Source organism: Terrapene carolina, unplaced genomic scaffold (genome assembly GCF_002925995.2).
Source record: "Terrapene carolina triunguis isolate 2854851 unplaced genomic scaffold, T_m_triunguis-2.0 Scaffold120, whole genome shotgun sequence".
Taxonomy (NCBI): Eukaryota; Metazoa; Chordata; order Testudines; family Emydidae; genus Terrapene; species Terrapene triunguis.
The window spans coordinates 2,154,879-2,182,268 of NW_020664471.1; the positions used below are offsets into that span (position 1 = coordinate 2,154,879).

A 27,390-nucleotide genomic window follows, 5' to 3' on the forward strand; every position below is an offset into this window, starting at 1 on the left:
GAAGCACCTTCACTGGTGGCAAGAAGGAACTGAGGGTGGGGGGCGCTCCCCTATGGGTACTGCTAGAGGAAAAACTTCCAGCACCGGTGCACGTGGTGAGCACGCACACCTATTGTGGAATGCACATGAGCAATCACTTGAAGAATATAAACTTGTAGTCACCGCTGAAATAATTTGAACCTAAGCTAAGGTGAAGGGCGGCACATTCCCTTAGCAATTGTCTTGAGCTATTCAGGTCTTTCATTTTTCACATTTCGAACCAGGTTTCAGCTAGATCATTTTTAAATACTGAATACTTGGGAGATTCATTATGTGGGCAGAGATGGACAATTAGTACCCTACATTGAGATTAGAGTGAAATGTCAGATCTTTTTACCTTATGTTTGAGGTGTAAAAATGGGGATAAATGTCATATGCAGGTTCTAGTTTCATATGCATATTCTGTAGTATGCTCTGCAGCTTCAAAAATGCAACTAAGTGGGAAATGTTTTGTTATATATGATACCGAAAAGAGTATAAAAGAAACTAAAGTAAATAAGTACATAGCAGACCTATGTCTGAAACAAAAATTGCAATTTAAGATGTTAAAAGCCAAAGTTAATACTATCTAGTGGAATGCTAAAATTCTCTAGAGCAGTGGTTTTCAGTCAGAAATATACAGTTTATTTGTAAAAAGACAATCCTTGAAACAGTTATATTACAAAGAAAGCGTGCTTTTCAGCTGCAGAGAAAACGACTCTTAGCCATAATATTCAAGTGTAAACACATTTTGATTTGCAAACTATTTCTCTCTATATGCTGGATTTTAACCCGCAGATAATGGGTTAAAACACTCACACTTTTCTATCAAAATTAAAAATGACTGTAGAAGCCACTTTCCCACCCGAACAATACAACTTCTCCAACCACTTTTATTTGTTGTCAGTGAGGAAAAAAGTAATAACAACCAAACATAAATATCATGCCCTGGTGTTTCTATCCACTCCACGCTTCAAGAATAATAACCTTTACACAGCCAGCTCAAAAATCCAGAATTTAAGAATTCATATTGTACATCATCAAGAAAGAAATCCTCATACCAATGGATTTCTTGGCTGTCTGAGTGAGAGATTATTACATTTGATATAAGGCTTATTTATGGGTCTAATAAAACAGATGAGGAAGCGTGTGTGTGTGTAAATCAGACGCCAAATGTTATAATATTGTTGGATGCACGACTGTCAGCATTATGAAATCCTGATTTTTTTTAGGTTATTCACTGTTTTCCACATGCAGACTGCAGAAATAGGCAAATGCTTTAAAAAAATTAAAACAGCAACTTATTATCATCGTCATAAAAGATGCACACTTCTTAAGGTGATTAAACACTACCACATGGCACAGTGGCTATAAACGACTCAGAGATTAGTGTTTCACCACTAACCATAATGGAAGCAGAATTTAATATATAAATCTGACTGCCCTTATGAGCTTGTCAGAAAATAGATGCAGGAAGCTCAGTGACAAATTCTGATCTTGTTACAACAGGGAAGGTTAAGATATTCTTCAGAGTGCTTACCTCGTAACAGGGATAGGAAATAAAACTAATGGAGGTAACACCTCCTTGCACTGTTTGACTAGCAAACTAAGCAATGTATAACACCTTGGCAAAACACCACTACAAGACCACATCAGTGGGCTTTCACCTTTCATCACCACTGGGTCTCAGTGTGTATTCGTCTAGTATGTGGGAATCCACAAATAACTACATGAGAAAAAGGGAAGGGAAAGAGGAAGAGACATTTTTTCTGCTGTGGTTAGTCTTTTTCCTTGGGTGCACAATGCCAATATTTTAAATCAATTTAATTATTCCATGAAATCAATCATCTTAATTATTCAATGAAATTGTGAGCCTCACAGCATCAGGGGAGTGTGTCAGAACTGACTCACTAGCTATGGAAGCACTTAGGATAGTGTCTCAATTGCGCTTTACAGATGAATTTACTATCGTAGTCCTCGTAATTTTTCTTCAATTTAATCTATTCCTCCATCTGTAGTCTAATTAAAATGGACCTATAAGTCCAAGGAACTGGGTCATTAACCTGATAAAACCAAGTACCCTATTTATGCAGCCATTCTATTTTGTACTGTAATTCCATTAGGTCTTACAAGCTAAGCAGAACTGGCCCAAGCTCACGTTTTCATGGCAGGTTTCCAAAGTCTAGGTGCTGCACATCACAGCACAGTGTTCCGGGGCACTGTGTTGCTGGAGGTGCAGCCTTGGTGATGAGATATAAAACTGAGGTCCTGATGGCTGGAACTGTTAAAATACCCCATGGCAAGTCTCACAGTATAGGCATGTTAATCCTGGTCTCCTTGCCAACTATGATAATTAAACCCTATATAATATCCACCTGCAATTTTAACTGGTCAGGGTAATATACCATATAACCTCGATGATTGTCCTACATCCTTGTGTGGTGCTACTGTGCATCATTAAAGCAGATGTTATCTGGCAAGGATGGCTTCACTTTACTAGTGGCTGCCATGATCCCTGTACAGCTGACAGAACAGTTTGTGATTTACTTTCGGACCCTTCTGGATACAAGGCAAATTATTTATATTTAGCCTTCTCCCCACCTGTAGAGTGTAGAAGATGGGGGCCCGCAAGTATTCTAAAAATTAATACTGGCCACTCCAGGCTAGTATTAAACTCCCAAGGTTACAGCTTCTCTCTGACGACCACCCAAATGCAAAAAAACCCTTTTTACCCAGGAAGGCGCACTTGGAAATTCCTCCCTGTGGGGTACCTCAAGCCCTTTCACTCCCCACCCCCACCCCGGGGAAGAGCTGAGGAAGAAAACAAAGAAAAATTGCCACCAGCTAATTAAACAACATACGTACAAATCTCTTAGGACACAAAAAACCCAATCCTGTTCTTTAAAAAGGTAAATTTTATTAAAAACAAAAAGAAAGAAAATACACCTGGGAACTCAGGCTTTTGCTAGATTTAAAAAGAGCAAATATAATAATTAAGCATCAAGAATGGTTTTCTTGAGGTCCAGCTTAAAGGTTGCAAGCAAAACAAAAACACCTGGGGTTAGCACAAAGTCCACAAGCCAATAACAAATAAAAGAGATAATCCTAATCGTGTCTTCCTAGACATTCCTTGATATACTTACATGTCCGGGGTTTAAATGAGTAGTTCTAGGTATGATCTGATTGTTTCCATACCTGGCTCAAAGCTCTTACAGCATAGTCCCAGCCTTGTCCCTGCTCTGTCCCCTCTCTCCGGAGAACAGACAGACAGACAGACAAAGGGAAAGTTTTTCCCCCCAAATTTTAAAAAGTTCTAGCCCTCCCATTGGCTCTTTTGGTCAGGTGCCCACTCCATTCCTTTTACCTATGGGCTTTTTTTAACCCTTTACAGGTAAAGCAAGTAGAGAACAGCTACTAACAGGGATTTTATAGCTACTGGCTGGCTGGGTGTCTATAAAAGGGAGCTACCCACCCCCCTTCATTTATCACAGATGGAAACCACTTTGAACCAGGGGGTGTGGTAGCACCCTTTGTTCCAGCACCTATGTGCAGAGGCATGGATTATTATGCCTTCAGCCTCCCAGTTCAACAAGGCACCTCAGATGTGTTGACAGATCAAAAAAATAAAAGTTTTTCCACAAAATGTGTATAAAAAGTGATTGTGTTTCTACTTATAGGCTCTCTATCATGTTCTGCCATAGGTTGTTGTGAGGCAGTCTGTAATCTTGATCAACAAATAATGGCAATTTAGAATGTTCTAGGCTCTCAGATTTCCCCCAAGGCTTAGTGCAATTGGTCTTCACAGCTAGACATTACGACAACCTAGGAATAACACAGTCCAAGGTACATGTCTTTGTCCATTTGTATACATAGGGCGGGATTTTCCAAGGCATCTAAGTGTCTTTGGGGCACAAGATTAATTGAAAGTCAGTGTAGGCACTTTTGAAAAATCTCACCCACAGTTTTTAATAAAATTGGCTGCAGTCTCTAAAATACATACCCATACTCACAACCTCTTGAGATTTTATCACTAGTGTTGAGATATTAGGCATTTTTGCCTGAAAGTCCCAGCACCGAGAATCAAGTGACTATATGAGAATCTCAATTTTCATTTAAAAAACAATGTTGCTAGCCCTCCCCTCATGATTGCAAAGCAAGCTGAAAACATGATCTTTGAAGGCTAAAAAAGGCAAAAAACAAAAAAACCCAGGCGGCAAATTAAAATAACCTGAAATGTATTTAAAGCAAACTATTTTTAAAGCCAATTTCATGGTTTTTTTGGTCTGATTCACAATTTTTGAACTCTTTGGGATTTAGAATCATAGAATATCAGGATTGGAAGGGACTTCAGGAGGTCATCTAGTCCAACCCCCTGCTCAAAGCAGGACCAATCCCCAAATAAATCATCCCAGCCAGGGCTTTGTCAAGCCTGACCTTAAAAACCTCTAAGGAAGGAGATCCCACCACCTCCCTAGGTAACCCATTCCAGTGCTTCACCACCCTCCTGGTGAAAAAGTTTTTCCTAATAGCCAACCTAAACCTCCCCCACTGCAACTTGAGACCGTTACTCCTTGTTCTGTCATCTGGTACCACTGAGAACAGTCTAGATCCCTCCTCTTTGGATCCCCCTTTCAGGTAGTTGAAAGCAGCTATCAAATCCCTCCTCATTCTTCTCTTCTGCAGACTAAACAATCCCAGTTCCCTCAGCCTCTCCTCATAAGTCATGTGCTCCAGCCCCCTAATCATTTTTCCACATCCTTCTTGTAGTGTGGGGCCCAAAACTGGACACAGTACTCCAGATGAGGCCTCACCAATGCCGAATAGAGGGGAATGATCACAACCCTCGATCTGCTGGCAATGCCCCTACTTATACAGCCCAAAATGCCGTTCGCCTTCTTGGCAACAAGGGCACACTGTTGACTCATATCCAGCTTCTTGTCCACTGTAACCCCTAGGTCCTTTTCTGCAGAACTGCTGCCTAGCCACTCGGTCCCTAGTCTGTAGCGGTGCATGGGATTCTTCCGTCCTAAGTGCAGGACTCTGCACTTGTCCTTGTTGAACCTCATCAGATTTCTTTTGGCCCAACCCTCTAATTTGTCTAGGCCCCTCTGTATCCATTCCCTACACTCCAGCGTATCTACCACTCCTCCCAGCTTAATGTCATCTGCAAACTTGCTGAGTGTGCAGTCCACGCCATCCTCCAGATCATTAATGAAGATATTGAACAAAACCAGCCCCAGGACCGACCCTTGGGGCACTCTGCTTGATACCGGCTGCCAACTAGACATGGAGCCATTGATCAGTACCCGTTGAGCCCGACAATCTAGCCAGCTTTCTAGCCACCTTATAGTCCATTCAGCCCATACTTCTTTAAATTGCCGGGAAGAATACTGTGGGAGACTGTATCAGAAGCTTTGCTAAAGTCAAGGAATAACACATCCACTGCTTTCCCCTCATCCACAGAGCCAGTTATCTTATCATAGAAGGCAATTAGGTTAGTCAGGCATGACTTGCCCTTGGTGAATCCATGCTGACTGTTCCTGATCACTTTCCTCTCCTCTAAGTGCAACAGAATTGATTCCTTGAGAACCTGCTCCATGATCTTTCCAGAGACTGAGGTGAAGCTGACTGGCCTGTAGTTCCCCAGATCCTCCTCCTTCCCTTTTTTAAAGATGGGCACTACATTAGCGCTTTTCCAGTCATCCGGGACCTCCCCCGATCGCCATGAGTTTTCATAGGTAATGGCCAATGGCTCTGCAATCACATCCGCCAATTCCTTTAGCACCCTCAGATGCAGCGCATTCGGCCCCATGGACTTGTGCTCGTCCAGCTTTTCTAAATAGTCCTGAACCACTTTTCTCCACAGAGGGCTGGTCACCTCCTCCCCATGCTGTGCTGCCCAGTGCAGCAGTCTGGGAGCTGACCTTGTTCGTGAAGACAGAGGCAAAAAAAGCATTGAATACATTAGCTTTTTCCACGTCCTCTGTCACTAGGTTGCCTCCCCCATTCAGTAAGGGGCCCACACTTTCCTTGACTTTCTTCTCGTTGGTAACATACCTGAAGAAACCCTGCTTGTTACTCTTAAAATCTCTTGCTAGTTGCAACTCCAGGTGTGATTTGGCCTTCCTGATTTCACTCCTGCATGCCTGAGCAATATTTTTATACTCCTCCCTGGTCATTTGTCCAATCTTCCACTTCTTGTATGCTTCTTTTTTGTGTTTAAGATCAGCAAGGATTTCACTGTTAAGCCAAGCTGGTCACCTGCCATATTTACTATTCTTTCTACACATTGAGATGGTTTGTTCCTGCAACCTCAATAAGGATTCTTTAAAATACAGCCAGCTCTCCTGGACTCCTTTCCCCCTCATGTTATTCTCCCAGGGGATCCTGCCCATCAGTTCCCTGAGGGAGTCAAAGTCTGCTTTTCTGAAGTCCAGGGTACGTATTTTGCTGCTCTCCTTTCTTCCTTGTGTCAGGATCCTGAACTTGACCATCTCATGGTCACTGCCTCCCAGGTTCCCATCCACTTTTGCTTCCCCTACTAATTCTTCCCTGTTTGTGAACAGCAGGTCAAGAAGAGCTCTGCCCCTAGTTGGTTCCTCCAGCACTTGCACCAGAAAATTGTCCCCTACACTTTCCAAAAACTTCCTGGATTGTCTGTGCACCGCTGTATTGCTCTCCCAGCAGATATCAGGGTGATTGAAGTCCCCCATGAGAACCTGGGCCTGAGATCTAGTAACTTCTGTTAGTTGTGGAAGAAAGCCTCGTCCACCTCATCCCCATGGTCTGGTGGTCTATAGCAGACTCCCACCACGACATCACCCTTGTTGCTCACACTTCTAAACTTAATCCAGAGACTCTCAGGTTTTTCTGCAGTTTTATACTGGAGCTCTGAGCAATCATACTGCTCTTTTATATACAATGCAACTCCCCCACCTTTTCTGCCCTGCCTGTCCTTCCTGAACAGCTTATATCCATCCATGACAGTACTCCAGTCATGTGATTTATCCCACCAGGTCTCTGTTATTCCATATCATAATTCCTTGACTGTGCCAGGACTTCCAGTTCTCCCTGCTTGTTTCCCAGGGTTTGCGATACTGTGGAAGCTTCTTTGATGAAAACTACAGAGACATGGAAATGCAGAACACTGATCCACTCCAATGATCTTTACAGTTGTTTATCGGTTTAAATGATGCTAATAAATGACAGTGAATGTAACCTTCACACAGATACTGTTACTGTACATGCAAATTTAATTAAAGGCAACAAAATCTAGTTTAATTTTATTTTACATCTGATTTTTAATTTAATTTAAAGAAATGTTTTTATCCACTCTGCCCATGCAGTGCAGACAGAGTAAAATTTTCAAAAACACCTGAGCATCAATGGGTCTTTGGCTCCAAAGGCCAGGTCTACTCTAGGAGCACTTTGCCAAGATAGCTATACCGGTATACTATATCAGTGGTTCTCAACCAGGGATATGCATCCCTTGGGGGTACACAAAGATCTTCCAGGGGATACATCAACTCCTCTAGATATTTGCCTAGTTTTACAATAGCTACATAAAAAGCACTAGCAAAGTCAGTACAAACTAAAATTTCATATGACTTGTTTATACTGTTCTATATACTACACACTGAAATGCAAGTACAATATTTACATTCCAATTGATTTATTTTATAATTATATGGTAAAAATGAGAAAGTCAGCAATTTTTCACAATTAGTGTGCTGAGACTCTAGTATTTTTATGTCTGATTTTGTAAGCAAGTAGTTTAAGTGAGGTGAAACTTGGGTGTACGCAAGACAAATCAGACTCTTGAAAGGGGTACAGTAGTCTGGAAAAGTTGAGAGCCACTGTACTATACCAGCAAAGCACTCCTAGTGTAGACACAGCTTATACCAGCAAAACTGCACTTTTGCCATTACAGTTTATAGCACGCTATAGTGGTAAAATCATAGTTTTGGCAGTATAGCAGCATTTACAGTACAGGCTTCTGCTGGCACATCTGTGTTGGTCAGGGATCACACTTTTCACACCCCGACCGACATAGCTATGCCAGCAGAAGTTTGTAGTGCAGACCTGGCCTAAGTGTCCTAAGCACTTTTGAAAATGTTTGTCTAGGTCTATAAAGCTGATAGCTATGTGCGTCGCTATTGACTCTCAGTGCTTTGAAGCAAGATGCTCCCAGTAGACTGGGGGACACAGGCTGTAGGAACCACCCTCCATTTTCTGTCTAAAAAATGTGAAACACACACAAGCACATACAAAATTAACTCTAAATAGACACACACTTACTTGTATGGACATTATATTGTACTTTTGTTATCTCTGGTTGTAGTAGTTTGGACATACAGAAACATTTAACATGATGTACAAAATAAGAGCTTACTATCTGTGGCCCCAATCCTGCAATCAGATCAGTGCAGGCAGATCTCTATGCATGTGTTGTGCCAATGGTGTACGGGACCTATCTGCATCAATCAGATTGCAGGATTGAGACTTATGATTTTAAACAAATGTGTAGACTTAAGTTCACAAACCACTTCTAACTTTAAAATTGCAATGCTCTGCATCTGTTTTAAATAGAATGCCTGTCCAAAATAATTCAATTCAACAGAGGACTGAGTGTCCAAATTAATCCGGTGGATTAATTTCTTCTTTTAACTCTTAAAATATAGTGTGCAAATATTTGTTTTTATAAAGTTCTCGCCTGCACAGAAAAATTGCCAGCTCTCTAACTCATTGCAAATTGCCAGGAGAAATAGCCACATTCGGTTTTCTTGGATCTTTGCCAGCTCACGTACCAATGAAATGCGCCCACCAAATAAGATTGTAAAATAAGCAGCTGTAAGAACAAATATCCTTTGTATGTGAAGAGGTATAAATCATTTGAAAAAATGTGACATCTGCCTGTGATGACACATGCAGCTATGCAATATTTTTTTAATTTATGTAATCCATCAATATAGCATTCAAAGCAGTAGTTTGAAAAAGCTGGCTTTAAGTTTCTGAGTAACTAGGGTTACCATACGTCCGGTTTTTCCCGGACATGCCCGGCTTTTTGGTAATCAAACCCCCGTCCGGGGGGAATTGCCAAAAGCCGAACATGTCCGGGAAAAATACCAGCCGGGCACTTCCCCTCCCGGGCTCCAGCTGCTCTGCTCCTCCCCTGACTCTTCGGCTCTGTTTAAGAGCCGAGCTGCCCGAGCGCTCCGGCTTCGGGCAGCCCCCTTGCCTCCGGACCCCGAGCTGCCGGCCGGGCACTTCCCCTCCCAGGCTCCAGCTGCTCTGCTCCGGCAGCGCAGAATTTCGGAGGACAAACCATGGAGTGGAATGTAAAACAAAGTGGACTGCACGACTGAGACTTGATCAGGAAAGATTAGTTTAAAGAGGAAGAATACAAACCTGCAGCATAAGCCACTGAGCAAGGGGTAATGACATGAAACTAAATGACATTCAGCCGTTTTGACTGAGTTCTCTCTGAGTTTTTGGGCTTTATTTCAATCCCAAATCAAAGCAAGCATGAAGGTGGTAATCCATCCAAATCAATCCCGAAGAAATGGTTTGCACAAATCCCTGCATATAGAAGCCACTACATTTCATACAATTGTACTTTGACTACGTACTGAGACTCACTGGCCCACAGGAGTTAACTAAAAAAACTGAGCCTCTTGGGTAAACATGCATCCTAAACTCTATGAATTATCAACCATGGAACTAGTCCCCTCTTCCCCTCAACAGGCAAGGAATATGGCCAGTGAATACCGGTGTGGGGCAAGGCAGAAAAATTCAGGGGATCCTCTTTATCCACTGGGTAAACTGCAAAGGTCTGTGCAGATACTGGGACATCCCACCTGCTAGGCTCTCTGGTCTCTCTCTTCCATACCCATTTGCTTCCCCCTGTATTGGGTGGCTCATTACAGAACACTCCTGTACAGCCGAACTCCCGCTATTCAAAATGCTAGTTACCCAAATCCATGGTGTGTCCTCCATGTAGCCCTGTTAATCACCTGCTAATAACTCCTCAATGAGCTTCTTAGTGCCTATTAGTACTAATCAACTGCTTTGTACTTTTACTGCTTAATGCTCTGTACTTTATTAAAGAGTAAAAAGCAACTTTGAATTTATTATAAATACCAACATTATATTTAAATACTTCCTTTTAATACAATTTTGGTGTTTTAAGAAACTCAATATAGTAATTTTTTTACTTTTTAATAAAGTACAACACATTAAGCATTAAAAGTACAAAGCTGCTGATTTGCACTAACAGGTACTAAGAGGCTAATTGAGAAATTATTAGCGGGTGATTAACTAACAGAGCTACATGCAGTGAAGCCGCAGCTCAAAATAGGACTTACGTTTATCTGAATGCTTAGTTATTGGAAAGTTTCGGCTGTCCCCCCAGCCATTTGGATACACGGGACTGTACAGTACTTCCAAAGATTTACACATTCATGCCTTCCCTACCACCTAACGCTATCCACATGTTGCTATAGGTGTTATATAGGGCCTGATCCTAGAAAGTACTGACCATCCTCAAGCCTTACTGAAGTGAATGAGAGTTTATGATCTCAACACATCTCAGTGGATACTGAGCACCTTACAGGATTCAGCCCATAGTTTGTAACATCATAGCTTGTGGCAGGGACCTGCCCTCTATATTTGCCTCTAAAGTCCCATGCAGATCAGTGACGCTATATGAAGAATAAATAGTAACTCATGGTATTGTAAATGATTATTTCTGATGCACAAAGAAGGGAGGATCAACCACTAATAGTCAAGTGATTTTCTGTAGAAGGAAAGACCATATTGTGCTGCCACTGAAGCAAACGGCAAAGCTCCCGCAGGGAGGATCGAGCCCTGAACCATCATGGTGTTCAGCGACTCCCCTCAAAATGAGATTAATTCATCACCCAATTTCCATAAAATGAAATAAATATAGGCCGTGAGAATCATTTTCAGTGCTATGATTTAATGTCATTAAGAAATAATGTCGTTTGAATTTCATGTGGTCACAGGATGATGGTCCCCTGCTGCTAGACAAATGCCAAGTCAGCCAGCGTTTACTGAAAATAAACACGGAGGCGCAGCCTCAGAAGTTTTTCAAAGCAAGAAGTATCTGTCCTGTGACAACCTTCCATACTAATGTGTGTTTTTATTACATCAAGTGATGTAGCAGCTGTCATTTTGTCTAATGACTGCTTGCATGGCCGTAGAATGGAAACAACTCGCTGCCCACCAGCTTGGAACTTTGCTCCTGCGAGAAACGCTGTGGGATGAGGGTGGTGCAAAAGTGTGGAGGAGCTTGAAGGCATTCCATCTGCACAAGCCAGACAAAGGCAAAATGAATGAGGGTGCACTGCGAGGGCATATCGCACACTTGGTGCAGAAAAGTGCAGTGTGCACTGCCCAGGGTGCAAGCTGCCAGATCAGCAGCAGGCACAGAAGTTGGGGTGAGGATGTAGACTCATTTGCAACCTGACTGGGCATATCCAGTCTATATTTTGCCTGACTCCTGCGCTGGTCAGAGGCTCTGGAAGAATCTCCCTATCCCCTGTCTCCCAGTGCACCCATACAGGAGCAGCAAGATTTTGCCCTGTAACTTCAGTGAACAGCTGAATTCTGAAAGGGTTTATACATGGTCTTGCTTAAAAACTAGCAAAAAGAAGAATGGTTTAGTCTGTTTCTATTTAGATGAAGGCTTCTCCATTCCCAACCAATAAACAAACAAACAGCCATTGAGAAATCAGGTTTGGTTTTGTACAGTACAACAGTTTTAACTTGCATCAGAAATGTGACTAATTAAATATTCTTATGTGTCACCACATGTTCTATCCTACTTAATGCTAAAGAAAACTAGCAAATGTGAAACCGAGCAAATATTTCAGGATCCCAGCAAACACTGTCTCATGAAACATTTAAAATTATTGTACCATCATCCCAGTTAAGCAATGCCTTCTTTTTAGTGTTTCTCACGTAATTTTCACAACAGAGTGTTATTTACAACTGCAAAAAAATTATTTATAAAATGCTAATGAAAACTGTTGATTAACATGCTATAATGTATCCCCTAATTCATTTGAAGTAAAATGCAAAATAGAAAAATATGCTTTGCTGAAAATTCCTTGTCCAATGGCTAAGAACCCCAGGCAACAGTATTATGCTTATATGACAACAGGAAAATTCACAATTGTACCAGTTAGTAAAACAGGCTTCTGTACCTAGTGCCAATATTTCTTGCAAAAAAAACCTTTCCTCATAATTTATTTATAATAACTGCTATTGTATAGTTGTTCACTTCTAAACCTGATTACTGCCATTCAAAAGACTAGTCGAAAGACTGGTATTGTATTTGACATAAGACCAGATACACATGGACACCTGCTTTACTGATTTTGCTGTAAAAGAAGGAATTGATGATTAAGGCTGCAAATCTGTCAGGAAGGTCACAGAAATCACAGATTCCCTGACTTTCCGGGACCGCCGTGACTTCTGCAGCAGCCGGTGCAGCTGACCCAGGGGCCGCCTGAGCAGCTCGGGCAGCCCCTGGGCCAGCAGCACCAATTGCTGCTGGGGCAGTCTTGGGCCACCGCGCCCTCCCGCCCCAGCAGCAGCAGGAGTTTGGGTGTGGGAGGGGGCTCAGGGCTCAGGCATGGGAGAGGGTTAGGGCTCTGGGCGGCACTTACCTCGGGGGGGCTCCTCGAAAGCAGTGACACATCCCTTGTCTCCTAGGCGGAGGCGTGGCCATGCAGCTCTGCACACTACCTCCGCTCACAGGCACCATCCCTGCATCTCCCATTGCCCATGGTTCCTAGCCAATAGGAGCTGTGGAGCTGGTGCATGGGGCAGGAGCAGCACGCAGAGCTGCCTAGTTGCGCCTCTGTCTAGGAGACTTGGGACATGTCGCCGCTTCCGTGGAGCCATGCACCTAGAGCCTGCCAGCACCGCCAACCCCCACCCCCCAGCAGCAGCAAGGGTCCTGGGCCACGGGGGGCCGCCGCCCGCCCACCCACCCCCGGCAGGAGTCCTGGCCTTCTCCCCACCCAGAGCACCTGCGGCACCCCTGGCCTCAGAGCACACGTGATGCTCCTGGGCCGCCCCCTGCCCCACAGCACCCATGTTTTAGTTAGGGGTATACAGTACAAGTCATGGACAGGTCACGGGCCGTGAATTGTTGTTTACTGCCCGTGACCTGTCCATGACTTTTATTAAAAATACCCATGACGGCCTTATTGATGATCACAGAAATTCGGACGAGAACTGAATTTGCCTTCCATCTGCACAGGGCAGAAGGTAGGAGCAGTACTGTTACCTGGGCAGTTTTTAAATAAGCTTTGCTTTTCACTAATAAGGGCAGCTGTCCAGACAGGAAGTTGCTGAGAGTGCTTTTGTAGAGCAGCAATCACTGCGGCCTGGGTTCAATCCATTATTAGAGTTTACTTTAGAGACAATGATAGTTTGCCCAATGCGGACTTCAGGATTGGGTCCATTAAAAAAATATTTCTAGTGTACTCTTAATGAAACTCTACTACTTTAGGTCCTGATGCTGGAAAGAAATGTATTGGCAGAGCCCTCTGCCTACATGGAGCTACGGGGACTTCCGTGATCGTCCACATGCATGGTTCTCTTTGCAGGACTGAAGCCTTACTGCCTAGTAGTCCTTAAATCTCAGGGATTCAATTCAAAAATATTTGACTGCACACATACACAGTTACTAGTTTCACTGATAAATTTTCACTTTGTAAAAGGATGTTGTAGGTCTTGCGTGGAATGCTGTCCCCACACAAAACAGGTGTAAAGATGGTGGGGGGGGGATTCCATGCAACTTCTATGAAAATCAAAAGCTTAAGGTAGCAGCCTCAATTCAGTTTCTAGAGAACAAGCATCCACAACACATACCCAAGAACACAACAGACACTAAATTACCCATTTTGGCAGCCTCAGCATATCAGCACAGAGACCCGCATTGAATAGGCTCAGCTCGTGAACTGCCTTCACAGCCCCACTGTTGTTCCATCAAGTTTAAGGTTGAAGTGCCATTGGTTGGGCAGTGCTGAGGAAGCCGGAGCTGTAACTGCTCATGCTGTACCTGTGCTGTGGATAGAATATTTCAGTCCAGCAGCTTTCATACAAACTAACTCATCTATTTTAGAAAGTAATTTAAGAACAGAACTCGGATTTCTTTGAAGTAGCATTCTGATCACCATGATTAGATGTTCTGCATAAAAACCACAATTACAGGTTGTTAGCGCAGATTGTCACACAGTGGGTGTTTTTTACATAGTGCCATTCCAAGATTTATTTTACCTGTTGGGACCTGACAATTCAGTAATGCCTGTAGTTGTAGCTTTAATGTCTGCATTGAAATATATAGTATTATTAAGTCATTCAGGTTCACCATTTACATTTTGAATAACTTTGCAAACAATCACCTCGTGAAGACAACAGGAGTGAGATTCATGTCTCCGCCTCCTTCTACCTGCTCCCTGCTGCCCCTATAGGCACATACACAAAGCCTGACTACTTGGTATTCTGAGGGGGTTGTAGGTAACTCACCATTCCTACTCCTGCACAGGTTGAAGGGCTAGAACATAGCCTCTCTATGGCTGCTATTTCAGACCATGCGCCAAAATAGAGTTCTTTACCTCCCCCACCCGCACAACCATTATACAGGAGTTGTAACCCACTACACCCATGGAACCTATGGCCTCCCCAGCCCACCCCCAAATCCACACTGGCCTATTATAAAGCCCTGCTCCACAGACTGCACGGAATGTGGCCATGCCCTAGCCTAGGAAGATATTCCATAGCCTCTCCTGTGCAGCCCCACCTCATGGTATACATGGTGCAAAGACTTGTTTGGGCTTTCCAAACTGGGGTGAATTTCTTGCAGAGGTTAAAGAGTGACAGAGTGTGCAGATGACTTTTGGTGTTATTTTTTCATCCCAAATTAATTTAACATTTTTTCTCTTTCCAACCCAAAGCTAATAGTTATTGATTCAAACTGTTTAGAGATTCATCCAGCCTGTCTTAGGGTACGTCTTCACTACCCGCCATATCGGCGGGTAGCAATTGATTTATCCGGCATCGATATATCGCGTCTCGTTAAGACGTGATATATCGATCCCCGAACGCACTCACCGTCGACTCTGGAACTCCACCAGAGCGAATGGCGGTAGCGCAGTCGACGGGGGAGCCATAGCCGCCGATCCTGCGCCGTGTGGACCCCAGGTAATTCGATTTAAGATACTTCGACTTCAGCTACGCTATTCGCATAGCTGAAGTTGCATATCTTAGATTGATCCCCCCCCCAGTGTAGACCAGCCCTTAGTAGCACATCAGTGTACTCAAGTGTACTTCCTCCTCTCTCATCCCCACTCCCTTAGGACTCTCCTAAATCGGATAGTTCCCTGGACACCTGTACAATAGTCATTACTATCTGAAGCAAAACCTACCAAACAATTTTGATTTTGAAGTCTAACCCTTTGACTACTGTAAATGTGATCACTTAAGCAACAACAACACAAAACAAGAAAAAAAAACTGCTGAGTTTGTACTGGAACTTTGTTGCATGCAGGGGCACAGCTTTGGAAACAACAGAAGACAGGTGGCTTGAGCCCCCTTGTAAACAGATCCCAAATGAAGTTTGTTTGACCACTGGGATCACCTCCCATTTTAAACTGGACTCCTCTTAATGTTCTAGTAACAACACATTCCATCCACAGTTCATCAGGCCCACAAGGCAAAAGAGAAAACCACACATGTGAACGTCACACTGCTGGTATTGTACAGGACACAAATGTACAAAAAAGGAATTTTCCAAATAAGTCAAAAACTTTCAGTGTTTAATCTCTTACTTTACACATTTAATCACAAAAATTAGAGACTAAAAGACCTTTTAGGTCTCCTAGTCCATCTTTTGACTGACACAAGAATACCCTGACAGCATATACCATAATGCTCTGTTTAATCTTGATTTAAACATTTTGAGGGATGGGTTCACGTGAGATCTAAATTATTTCTCTTCACCCTTAGAGTCTACACCCTAAAAATATTTGTAGATGGTTAGGTCTCCCATAGGTACAACAATTTTAATTATTTTAAATTAAACAATGAGAGTTTGAATAACTCATCTTGATTTGCAATGGAGAACGCAGCACTCAACACATGACATTTGTTCAGTAGCAGGAAGATGTGGGAACAGATAAAGAATGCAAGGTCAGCAAAATTTAAGACCACTTTCTGTTTTTGGTTCGTTATCCACCTTTGTCAGTGCAGTACAGTTTTTAGACATGCTCTGTAGTAGCAAATACTCATAGCCATGTGCATGATACCAGAATACGGACATGAAACAGGTGACACTGAATTTCCTAACAGAAGTATGTGAGCTCTGCTAAGCAACGTTTTCAGCTTCTTAAAAATAAAGATAATGTGATTAAATTAACATGGAAAACAAAGTTTTGAATGATTACACTAATTTGTTATTCCAAACCTAGGCACTCTGTAATATCTCATTCTGTACTGATGAACCCCAAACCCCCCCCCCCCCGAGCTAAAGGCACAATAATTAACCAAGGACTAGAAGATAAAATCTTTACTAATAATAAACAAAAAGAAACAAAAACCAACCTACAATCAATTACGATGATTGCCTTCAGAAGATGAAAATACAACTTTGTGTAAACTGCTAAAGCCTTCTCATGAACAAGGGCATATTTTAGTTCCAAAGGGTCTTTTATAAAACCTCTGCAGCAAACTAGAGACATGGATGAGCTTTCAGTAACTATTACTTGTAGGAACAGAAACCATAGTGTATATTAATATTCAGATACCAATAAATACTTCTAGCAACTCTACCTTTTTCCAATGTTCTTGTCGTATTTCCTTAGCTGTGCTTATGTTGTTGTTTGCAGTGTTGTTGTAGCCGTGTGGGTCCCAGGATATCAGAAACACAAAGTGGTTGAGGTAATAAGCTTTTGAGCTACACAGGGCTGTTCTTCCGAGTTGAAGAAGAGTTCTGTGTAGCTTGAAAGCTTGTCTCTTTCACCAACAGAAGGTGGTCCGATAAAAGATATTACCTCACCCACCTTGTCTCTGTAGTTGTACTTACATTGACCAAGAAAAACAACAAATAAACAAACCAAGAGTTGATCAGATAGTAAATGAACCCTTTCAACTTTTTCCTTGAAAATACTAAACAGCAAGGATGCAGTGCATTGTTGGCTTTACGAGTGCTGCCAAAATAATAAAAACCAAACAATGTTTCACTACATTTTAGTCTAAAATATTTATGTTACCTATCTTCATGCAATTTGATTGTGTTTAAGTTTTGTGGATTAATTTCTTTTTTGGTTGCCTTTATAGAGAGACATTCACTGAACATCGTATGACCCCTGAAAAAGTTCACTCTGTTAAGATGATTCCTAAGTGAGCTCTTTGAACTAAGCTGGGCCCTAAGCTAAGGTAAAAGAAAGGCAGGAGAAAACAGCACAGGGAGAAGCCATTTTATACAAGTTCCAGAGAAGCACGTGACAGCAATGGTCTCACTGAGGAGCATATGAGTGTAGGAACCTGTGGGTACTTCCCTCACAAGAAGAATCATCCCTTAATAAATATCAGCAGGACATCCACCCAGGCAGATCTACCACAGAGGCATTTGATTATCACTGCTCAGCTCTGACTGTATAGTAACACTAGCTGGACACAGAGCCTTGATCTCACTTTGTTCATGGGGTTCCTTTCACAGAGAGCATGCACTGCATTGGATTTGGTGGGATAGTGTTTGTATTGGTGTATGTGATGTGTTAATGTTAAAGTTGGGGGGACCGGGGGAGAATCTTCCAGCCTGGCCAAATGATCATGCCCTGCCTATTTAGTGTTAGTGCCTGTTCATTAGTGTCAATTCACTTCTAGGCAAGCCTAGTTCCCCGGTCCGGGTGCCCTCTCCTTCAACCTCTGATGGTAGAGGAGGACTGATACCCTAAGTGAAGGAGAACTATTAAACAATCCACTTATAGTTATTTAGATTCAGTGGGACAGATTCTGATCTCTGTTACACTGTCAAGAGAATTACTTCAGCTTTTCACAGGGGTATTGAGATGACAATCTGACCTTGCAATCCCAAAGAAACATTTGAAAGCCTTATCACCTATAGCATGTCAAAATAACTTGCCTTCCACAAAGATCCTGTTCCAGTAGATTTTCCCAACTTGATTTCCTCCGAGAAACACTAGATTGGATAAAATCAACATTGAAGTGGAAACAGCTGCTAGGGTAGCGTGAAGTCGACGACAAATTTTTGGTGAGAAAAAACGATCCTGACAAGAAACAAAAAGAAAGATAAGGTTAACACAGAGTTAACACTCCAAAAAATACAGAGAAACTGTTGTTGCAATAAAATTTTTACAACTCACATTGGAAAATGCAATGTAATGATGGCAGATAAGCATTCAGACTCAAGACCAAATCATTATGGGACAAATCCTGAAGTGCTTATACTCTGGCAAAACTTCCCCTGAACCGATTGGGAGTTTTGACTGAGTAACAAATACAGCTTTAACAATGATTTCAATGTAACAGATCATTTTTAGTTTTCATTATCTTACTTGAGGCATTTTGCTAGTGAGTTGAGCAGCAAACTTATCTTCTTATATAGCCAATGGTATTCAATAGGTTCTAATAGCCAATTGGTTTCAAAGCACTAAAGTGATTCTGTCCAAATATAAAGAATTTAAAGAGCCACTAACACTTTCGATTAGGTAATAGCAAGTTCACTTTTGATTAGTTAATAAGCATTCGCTGACAGATGCCTCAGTTAAACCAGAATTGTTTAGTACAATAAGTTCTCTTATAAAAATAACAAATATTTTGATTGGAAAGTGAATTAAGCTATAAATTGTGACATCACTGCTCATAGTCATTTCAGAGGCGAACCTAGGTATTGTATAACTACTTACACTGGCAAGACAGTTTTTGCCATTGTTGTTAATGCAGCATATAAGTCAAGTTAACCACCACAATAACCTTGGAGCAGACTACCACACTGTAAATTGATACTGGCTGTACAATTTTAAAAAGTTTTGTCCTCCTTTAGGTTTCAGCCGTTAAAATGAATTACAAAGATAGCATTATGGTAAATCAGATTAAGAAAGCATACCGTATAGTTACAGTCTTGTATAAGGAACAACATATATTGTACACCACATTTTCAGGTTCCAAAAGTGTCTTTATTTAGGGACTCATCCTCTCAGAATCTGAATGCTTCTCGCAAAGTAGTGAACGTTCCAAACTCTCATGGGAGTTAAGGAAACTAGCCAGGAAGAGTTCAGCCTCTCACAACTATTCAGATCAAGTCAGGATGTTGTGGCAAAGGATGCTGAGTCTTTTATTACTGTAGCATTTCAGCACAGAAACAGTTGCTTCATTGAACTATTTGAGGGCTATGCTGTAGCTAATTTTCATTATTCCGCTAGGAATTGATCCACAAAGCAATAAAGATTTTCTTGGGAGTGTCTGAACTTTCTACACATCTGTAACAAAGATAGAAAAATCAAACTGTTTTTTTAAATGTCTCATGTTATGCAGAAAAATCCAATTATGAAAGTACCTGAGCACCTATTGTGTCCAAATTAACCCAGTGGAAGCAGTAATTTACCAATGAGAAAGGATTGAGGTGAGTCTTGATTAACAGCAATAATATTTGTGATTTAAATATTTATCACTCTGTTGATTCTTCTCAAGATCTGACAGTTTGTCTCCATGAAAGCTATTTCAAAAGCTCTTCTCTGTGCTGTTTCACTCTCTAGATGATCAATTCCACTGCTTCAAGAAAAATCCCAGCAGTTACTATAAGTTCTGACTTCAGCTGTATAGTTTCTTTAGAAGCTGGTGTTCAGTTGTGGAATCTGAAATCCTCATCTCCCCCTTTTTCTGCTGCCAAGAAAAGTGTCATTTAATGAATTGTTTGGTGTTTAAGTTACAAAAAAGTTGTGGCCACTTGACCAAAAATCCTGTATTTGCATCCTTGCTCATTAGCCCCTTTCATTCACAGTCTGGAGTCTATAGCTGACTGCCCTTACATTTGATTTATTTATCTATTTTTTCCAATCTGTAAAGATAAAGCTATCATGGCCTCTAGGCATATACACGAAAAACTACAATCCCACATCATTCAGACCCTCTGATGGGGCCCAGAAACACAAAGTGCAACATCGGAGAAGCATGTACAAATGTTCCTTTAAGCAACTTCTGCACTTGTCCTGATCCTCGGCAGTCTGTACTCCAGTCCCTGGTGTAAATAAGTGCAGCCTAAACCGCCCTCTCAGCCAGGCACTGGGAAAGATGAACTACTACTGCACTCTGTTGGGTCAAGGTAATCTGAGGGCAGCAACTATTGCTAGATTTGGCTCAGCATAACTAGAGTTGCCAGGTGTCCAGTTTTCGGGCAGCGCCTGTGGACGGGGCAGCACGCAGAGCTGCCTGTCTGCGCCTCCATGTAGGAGCCGGAGGGGGGATATGTCGCTGCTTCCGGGAGCTGCTTAAGGTAAGTGCCGCCCGGAGCCTGCACTCCTAACCCCCCCCCCACGTCCCAACCCCCTGCCCTCCGAACCCCTCAGTCCCAGCCCGGAGCACCCTCCTGTACCCCAAACCCCTCATCTCATGCCCCAACCACCTGCCCCAGCCCTGATCCCCCTCCCACTTTCCGAACCCCTTGGTCCCAGCCCAGAACAGCCTCCTGCACCCCAAATCCCTCATCCCTGGCCCCACACCAGAGCCCGCACCCCCAGCCAGAGCCCTCACTCCCTGCACCCCAATCCCCTGCCTGGAGCCCCCTCCTGCACCCTGTACCCCTCATTTCTAGTCCCACCCCAGAACTCACACCCCCAGCCCAGAGCCCTCACCCCCTCCCACACCCCAACCCCCTGTGCCAGCCCGGTGAAAATAAGTGAGAGAGTGAGGGGGGGGAGAGCGAGCGACGGGGGGGGGGGGAATGGAGTGAACGGGGGCAGGGCCTCAGAGGAGGGGCGGGGCAAGGTTGTTCGGTTTTGTGCAAGTAGAAAGTTGGCAATCCTAAGCATAACCTTCTCAATAATCTTCCCCTCAAAAGGAAGGCTTATAAAGACAAATGACTAGCATCACAATCTACCTCATTTAAAAGTCTGTGCTGGGAGAGGCTACAGCAAACTTCCATGTAAATACAATATTGCTATCGAGATTGTTGAGGTGGTTAGAGTGCTTTAAACAAGGGCCTATTCCACAGGAATTAAATCTTGTCAGTGTTTGGGGAGTCCTAATATGACTGAATTTACACCTTCATGCAGCACAACAGTCGTTTCCCACACTTGTCTTTTGTTACACGGAACTGCCTTTCTGGAGACTAAAGAATGCAGGCACAAGATAAGAAAAAATTGGGAGTTACAATAAATACTGAGTCTTACACATAGAGTATATATTATAGGACTGTGCACACAATTGAATAAGGCTCTAACATGCCAATACTAAGATGGGTGTGGTATAAATACATTGTACTTGATTCACCATTGCTCTGCTGCAGTTTTACCTTCATCTATCTTTTAATTGAGCTGAAAGCTTAATACAATTTTTGGGAGATACGACATCCATTTAGCTACTTTGTTCACTATCTGGTCTGCGTGATTTTTTTTTTCTGTCAGCTACCTTATCCAGGACAATTTTAAAGTGAGAGAAAGGCTGTGTACTTTTATTCAGAACATATACGGCACTACTGCCTATGCTCCATGCATTGAGCAAAGAACTTTCATGGATGGGACACAAAATGCTGGCTTGATCCTTCATTTTCAACCACGAAGATATGAAGGATAAGTGTGATTTGCGATTTAAGATTGTTGAGTCTCTAGCATTTGAAGTTTATAAGGGATTTTAATAGAGGACTCGGGTTTGTAATCCAAATTATGTTAGAGGGGAACATTAAATGCATTCAGTGCTAATACTGACGACAGCCAGCTGACTCTCATTTCAGTTTGCCTTATTGTACAAATGTACAAAATAAAATATTTTTGCAATGTGTTGTTGATATAAAGGTTATAAAAAAGTTAGAAGGCAAAATACATGGGGACTGTTTTGATTAATTCATCAGGATTATAGTTGCACAAGTGGTATGAGTATGTAACTGAAGATGAGACTTTGGAAAATCAAATTTCTAACTCTTGGATCATGTACTGAAATTTTCCTTTTACTAGTTGTTAACCAGGGACCTTCTCTCCACCCAGCATTATGACCAAAGGATATTGCTAAGAGCATGCTTACCTCTATGAGGCAGCAATATAAGCGATCCAGTTGTTCTGAGTAAGATTCTTGGGTTTTTCCCTTAAGAGATACACTTAGGCATGAGAGCTACCCTCTTCAAACCTCTTCCCCAGACACTGCAATGATAATAGCTCTCAACAGTCTGAGGAGTAATACCTTGAAGTGTCTTCTAAATCTGGGTAATCTGGACTGTAGTTACTTGCCAAAAATAATGGCACTATATAAAACCAGGAAAATGGGTGAAGAGCTGAATGAGGATGGGAGTGGATGGGATGTAGAGAAGGGAAATGACATATTTTGACTAATGGTTATTGGTTATTTTATTTATCTGCAGTTAAGAATACCAAAAATGGAGTCTAGGGCGTGACTGAGCAGCTGGAGGACCATATGGGATAAATGAACGACTGGAGATTTTGACAAAGCTTTACCAAACTATACAAATTCACATAATTTTTAAAGTGAGCATAAAAATGAAAATTGGGTGGGTTTGAGGAGCTAGGCAACTTTTAAAAACACATCAACGTGTATCATCAAAGTAGAATGTTGACCAAACAGTGTCTGGGATGGTCTGGAAACAGAGAGAGTCCAGTGAGGGTGGATGACTCTCTTCTGAGGGGAAGGCAGGCACCTATCTGTTGGCCTGACATAGCATCCCAGGAGGTATGTTGCCTGCCAGGGGCCCGTATCTGAGCCGTTAGGAAACAGACTTGTCGAAAATCTCTGTGTAAGGATAAAAGGAGTAAAAAACAAGGGTGATGTCATGGTAGGGGTCTATTACAGACCACCTAACCAGGAAGATAAGCTTCCCGGATGAGGCTTTGTATAAACAACTAACAAAATCATCCAAAGCAACAGGACTTGGTGATGGAGGACTTCAACTACCCAGACATCTGTTGGGAAAATAACACAGCAGGGCACAGATTATCCAACAAGTTCTTGGAATGTATTGGAGATAATTTTTTTTTTCAGAAGGTGGAGAAAGCCAGTAGGGGAGATGGTGTTCTAGATTTGATTTTGACAAAGAGGGAAGAACTAGTTGAGAATTTGAAAGTGGAAGGCAGCTTGGGTGAAAGTGATCATGAAATGATGAGTTCATGATTCTAAGGCATGGTAGGAGGGAAAACAGCACAATAAAGAAAATGGATTTCAAGAAGGCAGACTTTAGCAAACTCAGGTAGTTGGTAGGTAAGATCCCTTGGGAAGCAAGTCTAAGGCAAAAAACAACTGAAGACAGTTGGCAGTTTTCAAAGAGACATTATTAAGGGCACAAGAGCAAACTATCCCACTGCATAGGAAATATAGAAAGTATGGGAAGAGATCACCCTGGCTTAACCAGGAGATCTTCAATGATCTGAAACACAAAAAGTGGAAACTAGGTCAAATTACAAAGGATGAACATAACACAAGTATGTAGGGACTAAATTAGAAAGGCCAAGGCACAAAACGAGATTAAACTAGCTAGAGACATAAAGGGTAACAAGAAAACAGTCTATAAATATATTAGAAGCAAGGGGAAGACCAAGGAAAGGATAAGTCCATTACTCAATGAGGGAGAAAAAACAATAACAGAAAATGGCAGAAGTGCTAAATGACTTTTTCGTTTCAGTTTTCACCAAAAAGTTTAGTAGCAATTGCACATCTAATTTAATGAATGCCAGTAAAAATGAGGCAGGATAAGATGCAAAACCAGGGAAAGAACAAGTTAAAAATTACTTAGACAAGTTAGATATTGTCAAGTCACCAGGGCCTGATTAAATATATCCTAGAATACTCAAGGAGCTGACTGAGGAGATATCTGAGACATTAGCAATTATCTTTGAAAAGTCATGGAAGATGGGTGAGATCCCAGAGGACTGGAAAAGGGCAAATATAGGCCTGGTCTACACTCAGGAGGGGCGGGGGGGAAGAGATTGATCTAAGTTACGCAACTTCAGCTACGTGAATAACATAGCTGAAGTCGATGTACTTAGATCTACCTACCGCGGTGTCTTCACTGCGGTGAGTCGACTGCTGCCACTCCCCCGTCGATTCTGCCTGCGCCTCCGGTGGAATACAGGAGTCGACGGGAGAGTGCTCGGGGGGGGTCGATTTATCGTGTCTAGACTAGATGCGATAATCGACCCCTGCTAGATAGATCGCTGCCCGCCGATCCAGCGGCTAGTATAGACATACCCATAGTGCCCATCTATAAAAAGGGGAATGAAACCAGGGGAATTACAGACCAGTCAGCTTAACTTCAGTGCAATCAATTAATGTGCAGACACCCAGAAGATAATAAGGTGATAATTAACAGTCAGCATGGATTTGTCAAGAACAAATGGTGTCAAACCAACCTAATAGCTTTCCTTAACAGGGTAACAAGCCTTGTGAATGGGGCGAAGCGTTAGATGTGGTATATCTTGACTTTAGTAAAGCTTTTGATACTGTCTTGCATTACCTTCTCATAAACAAACTAGGGAAATACAACCTAGATGGAGCTACTATAAGGTGGGTGCAGAACTGGTCGGAAAACCATTCCCAGAGAGTAGTTATCAGTGGTTCACAGTCAAGCTGGAAGGGTATATTGAGTGGGATCTGCTACTGTTCACTTCTGGGACAACTGATGGAGTTTTAATTGATTTGTAAAGTCATATGGGTTCTGGCTACCTGAGAATCCTTCTCTCTCTCTCTCTCTCTATGAGCCAATGGGATCACTGTGGTCAGGTGGGCACTCTTCCTTATGCTCCCATAGATTTGAAGGTCTGAGTACATCCTAGGTAGAGGGCTGTCAGCTCTGGACATCACTCCCTCATTTGGCCCTGCAGAATCCAAATGAGCTGATCTTTGGAATATGATGTACGGCCCATCCATTACTCAGGCTTTTGTCGTCTCAGGAGATGACAACACTGGGAATCTCAATAAATGGCATCCTGGAGTGAGAGTCTAAGTTATAGGTTTTAAAACTATGTATGTTATTCCAACTCCGTACAGCTGCTCAGAGACAGGGAAAGGGGGTAAATCTTCCAAACCTACAGCTTAAGGAAATAAATAAATAAAATAGATTTCAGTCCAAATAAAAGGTCATCCATTATGCAGAAACTATTACTGGAAATAGCTTTCATCTAATAGAACCAATATGTTTCAAGTAAAATGTGCAAGTACATACATCATTCTGTCATTTAAAAGAGAAAGGTTTAGATACAGGCTCTTGACCTTCCTACAGTAAGTGACAGAAAAATTTACATCCAGCACATGAAGTGATACATTTCCTGCATAATAAAGGTCATCAAAGCTTAGTATGTGCTGGAAACTAGCTAAGAATGTCTTAATGTACTGAAGAGGCATGTGCTCATTAAAGGTTTAATCCTCTGGGAGGTGCTGAGCCCCCTCAATTACCTGGATAAAGCCCAAAAGAGTGTGGGACCCATGTTGAGAGGATACAACTGAGGTTCAGGTGCTGGAGGGGGCATTATAGTTACTTTATAGTTACCTTATTTAATTTAGGCGAGTTACATTCCTAAGAATGAATTTTCCTTTCAAAAATGCATTGTTAACTATTTATAGCCACAGGATCCAGTCAATGGGTGTCTTTCCATTGACTTTACTGGCTGTTGGATCCGGCCTTTAGGCCCTGATCTAGCAAACAGTTAACAAATGTGCCCAACTTTACTTGTGTTATTAGTCCCATTGACTTTAACAGGACTATTCACATCGGTACATTTACATATAGGAGCAAGTGTTTGAAGGATAAGGCCCAATCCTGCCAATACCTATGCACATGAGCAACTTAACTCATGATTTTAATGGAAAACTTCCTGAGTAAAGTTACTCATGTCTACCGCTTTACAGGTTCAGGACATAAAAACTGACATCTTAATGTCTGCAGATTTCTATAGCTCCAAGGACAGGACTCAGAGATTGCAAAATACACTGTTTTATTTAAACAAAATAAAAAAACCCCTGCTCTGAAAATTACTAAAATAAAGCTCTCTCCAAAGCTGAAAATATGAATGTCACCATTCTTGCCTCTGGTCCCCAGTACTGTAGGAGTTATTTTACTATGGAAGTAAACAAGTGACATTCATTTTAATAAAAAACTCCGCTGTGCATTAAGACAATGTGAAAAATATGGAAATTATTACTATGAAACTGGACCTATATGTGCAAAAAAGGATTAAAAAATAACACCTCTTTTCTGAAACCACAAAGAAAGCTAGTGACCACTGATGCCTTGTGTCAGAGTTATGGTACATTGAAATTGATTTATCATTCTATTTTACTGCAGTCATAAATGCAGATTTAAACACAAAACTTGGTGAAATATTTTAGACAAAAAGACTAAAAGACTGTATAAAGGGATAGTGCCCATCATTGTAAAATAGACAGACAGTGTTTAAAATAAATGGATGATTCCAAACTGATTCACTTCTGTGCTTAGTTCTTTAAGGACAACATTTCTAGTTTTAATTAATAAACCACAGGTTTATTAACTACAGTATTTTTTTTTAAAGTTACATTCCATTTAATTTTAGTTTCTTTCCTAGCTTGAGACACACGTCTTGCATTTTAATGTGGAAGAAACAGGAATGTAAATGTTATGGTTTCAATTGAGATTAAAAAAAATTTAGCAGGAACCATTTAAACCCAAGAATGGCTGACAGCATCTCTTTATATTATTATTATTTTTTGTAATGGAATTTTTGGAAACTGTCCAAAAGCTATAGTAAAGAACATCAAGTAATAAGTTAGTTAAAATAATCATTTAATGGGGGGAGCCAACTTGTTATACCTTAAATATATGCAAATGTATGGTTTATTTTCTTACTTCAAATAGAGCAGACTAAAGCACAGAACCCTAGAAATCTGTTTTTTTAAATGGCCTGATACTGCTTTTTTAATATCGACAGAAATTCTGCCATTGACTTCCAATGGAGCAGGACTGGGATCTTTCTCCATGTATCAGGGACTAATTTAGGATTGTGGGCTACAAAACTCTATTACTTTGTTGAGTCTAGTTTCAAGTGTCCCAAGCAATGGGACTCTAAAAGAAACAAGAGTTGCCAAAAGCCACTTTTTATTTTTTTAACTCTAATAAAATGCCTT

The 27,390-nt window shown here is 41.7% G+C and overlaps 1 protein-coding gene across 4 annotated transcripts in view; it reads right to left on the reverse strand.

Moving 5' to 3' along the window:
• HHAT (hedgehog acyltransferase) overlaps positions 1 to 27,390 on the reverse strand; it is a 347,015-nt gene that overhangs the window by 96,297 nt on the left and 223,328 nt on the right. For all 4 annotated transcript variants that reach the window (XM_026652557.1, XM_026652556.1, XM_026652553.1 and 1 more), the window contains one exon: positions 18,197 to 18,341. In XM_026652557.1, the coding sequence (XP_026508342.1) occupies positions 18,197 to 18,341 (145 nt within the window). The remainder of the gene's footprint in view (positions 1 to 18,196; positions 18,342 to 27,390) is intronic.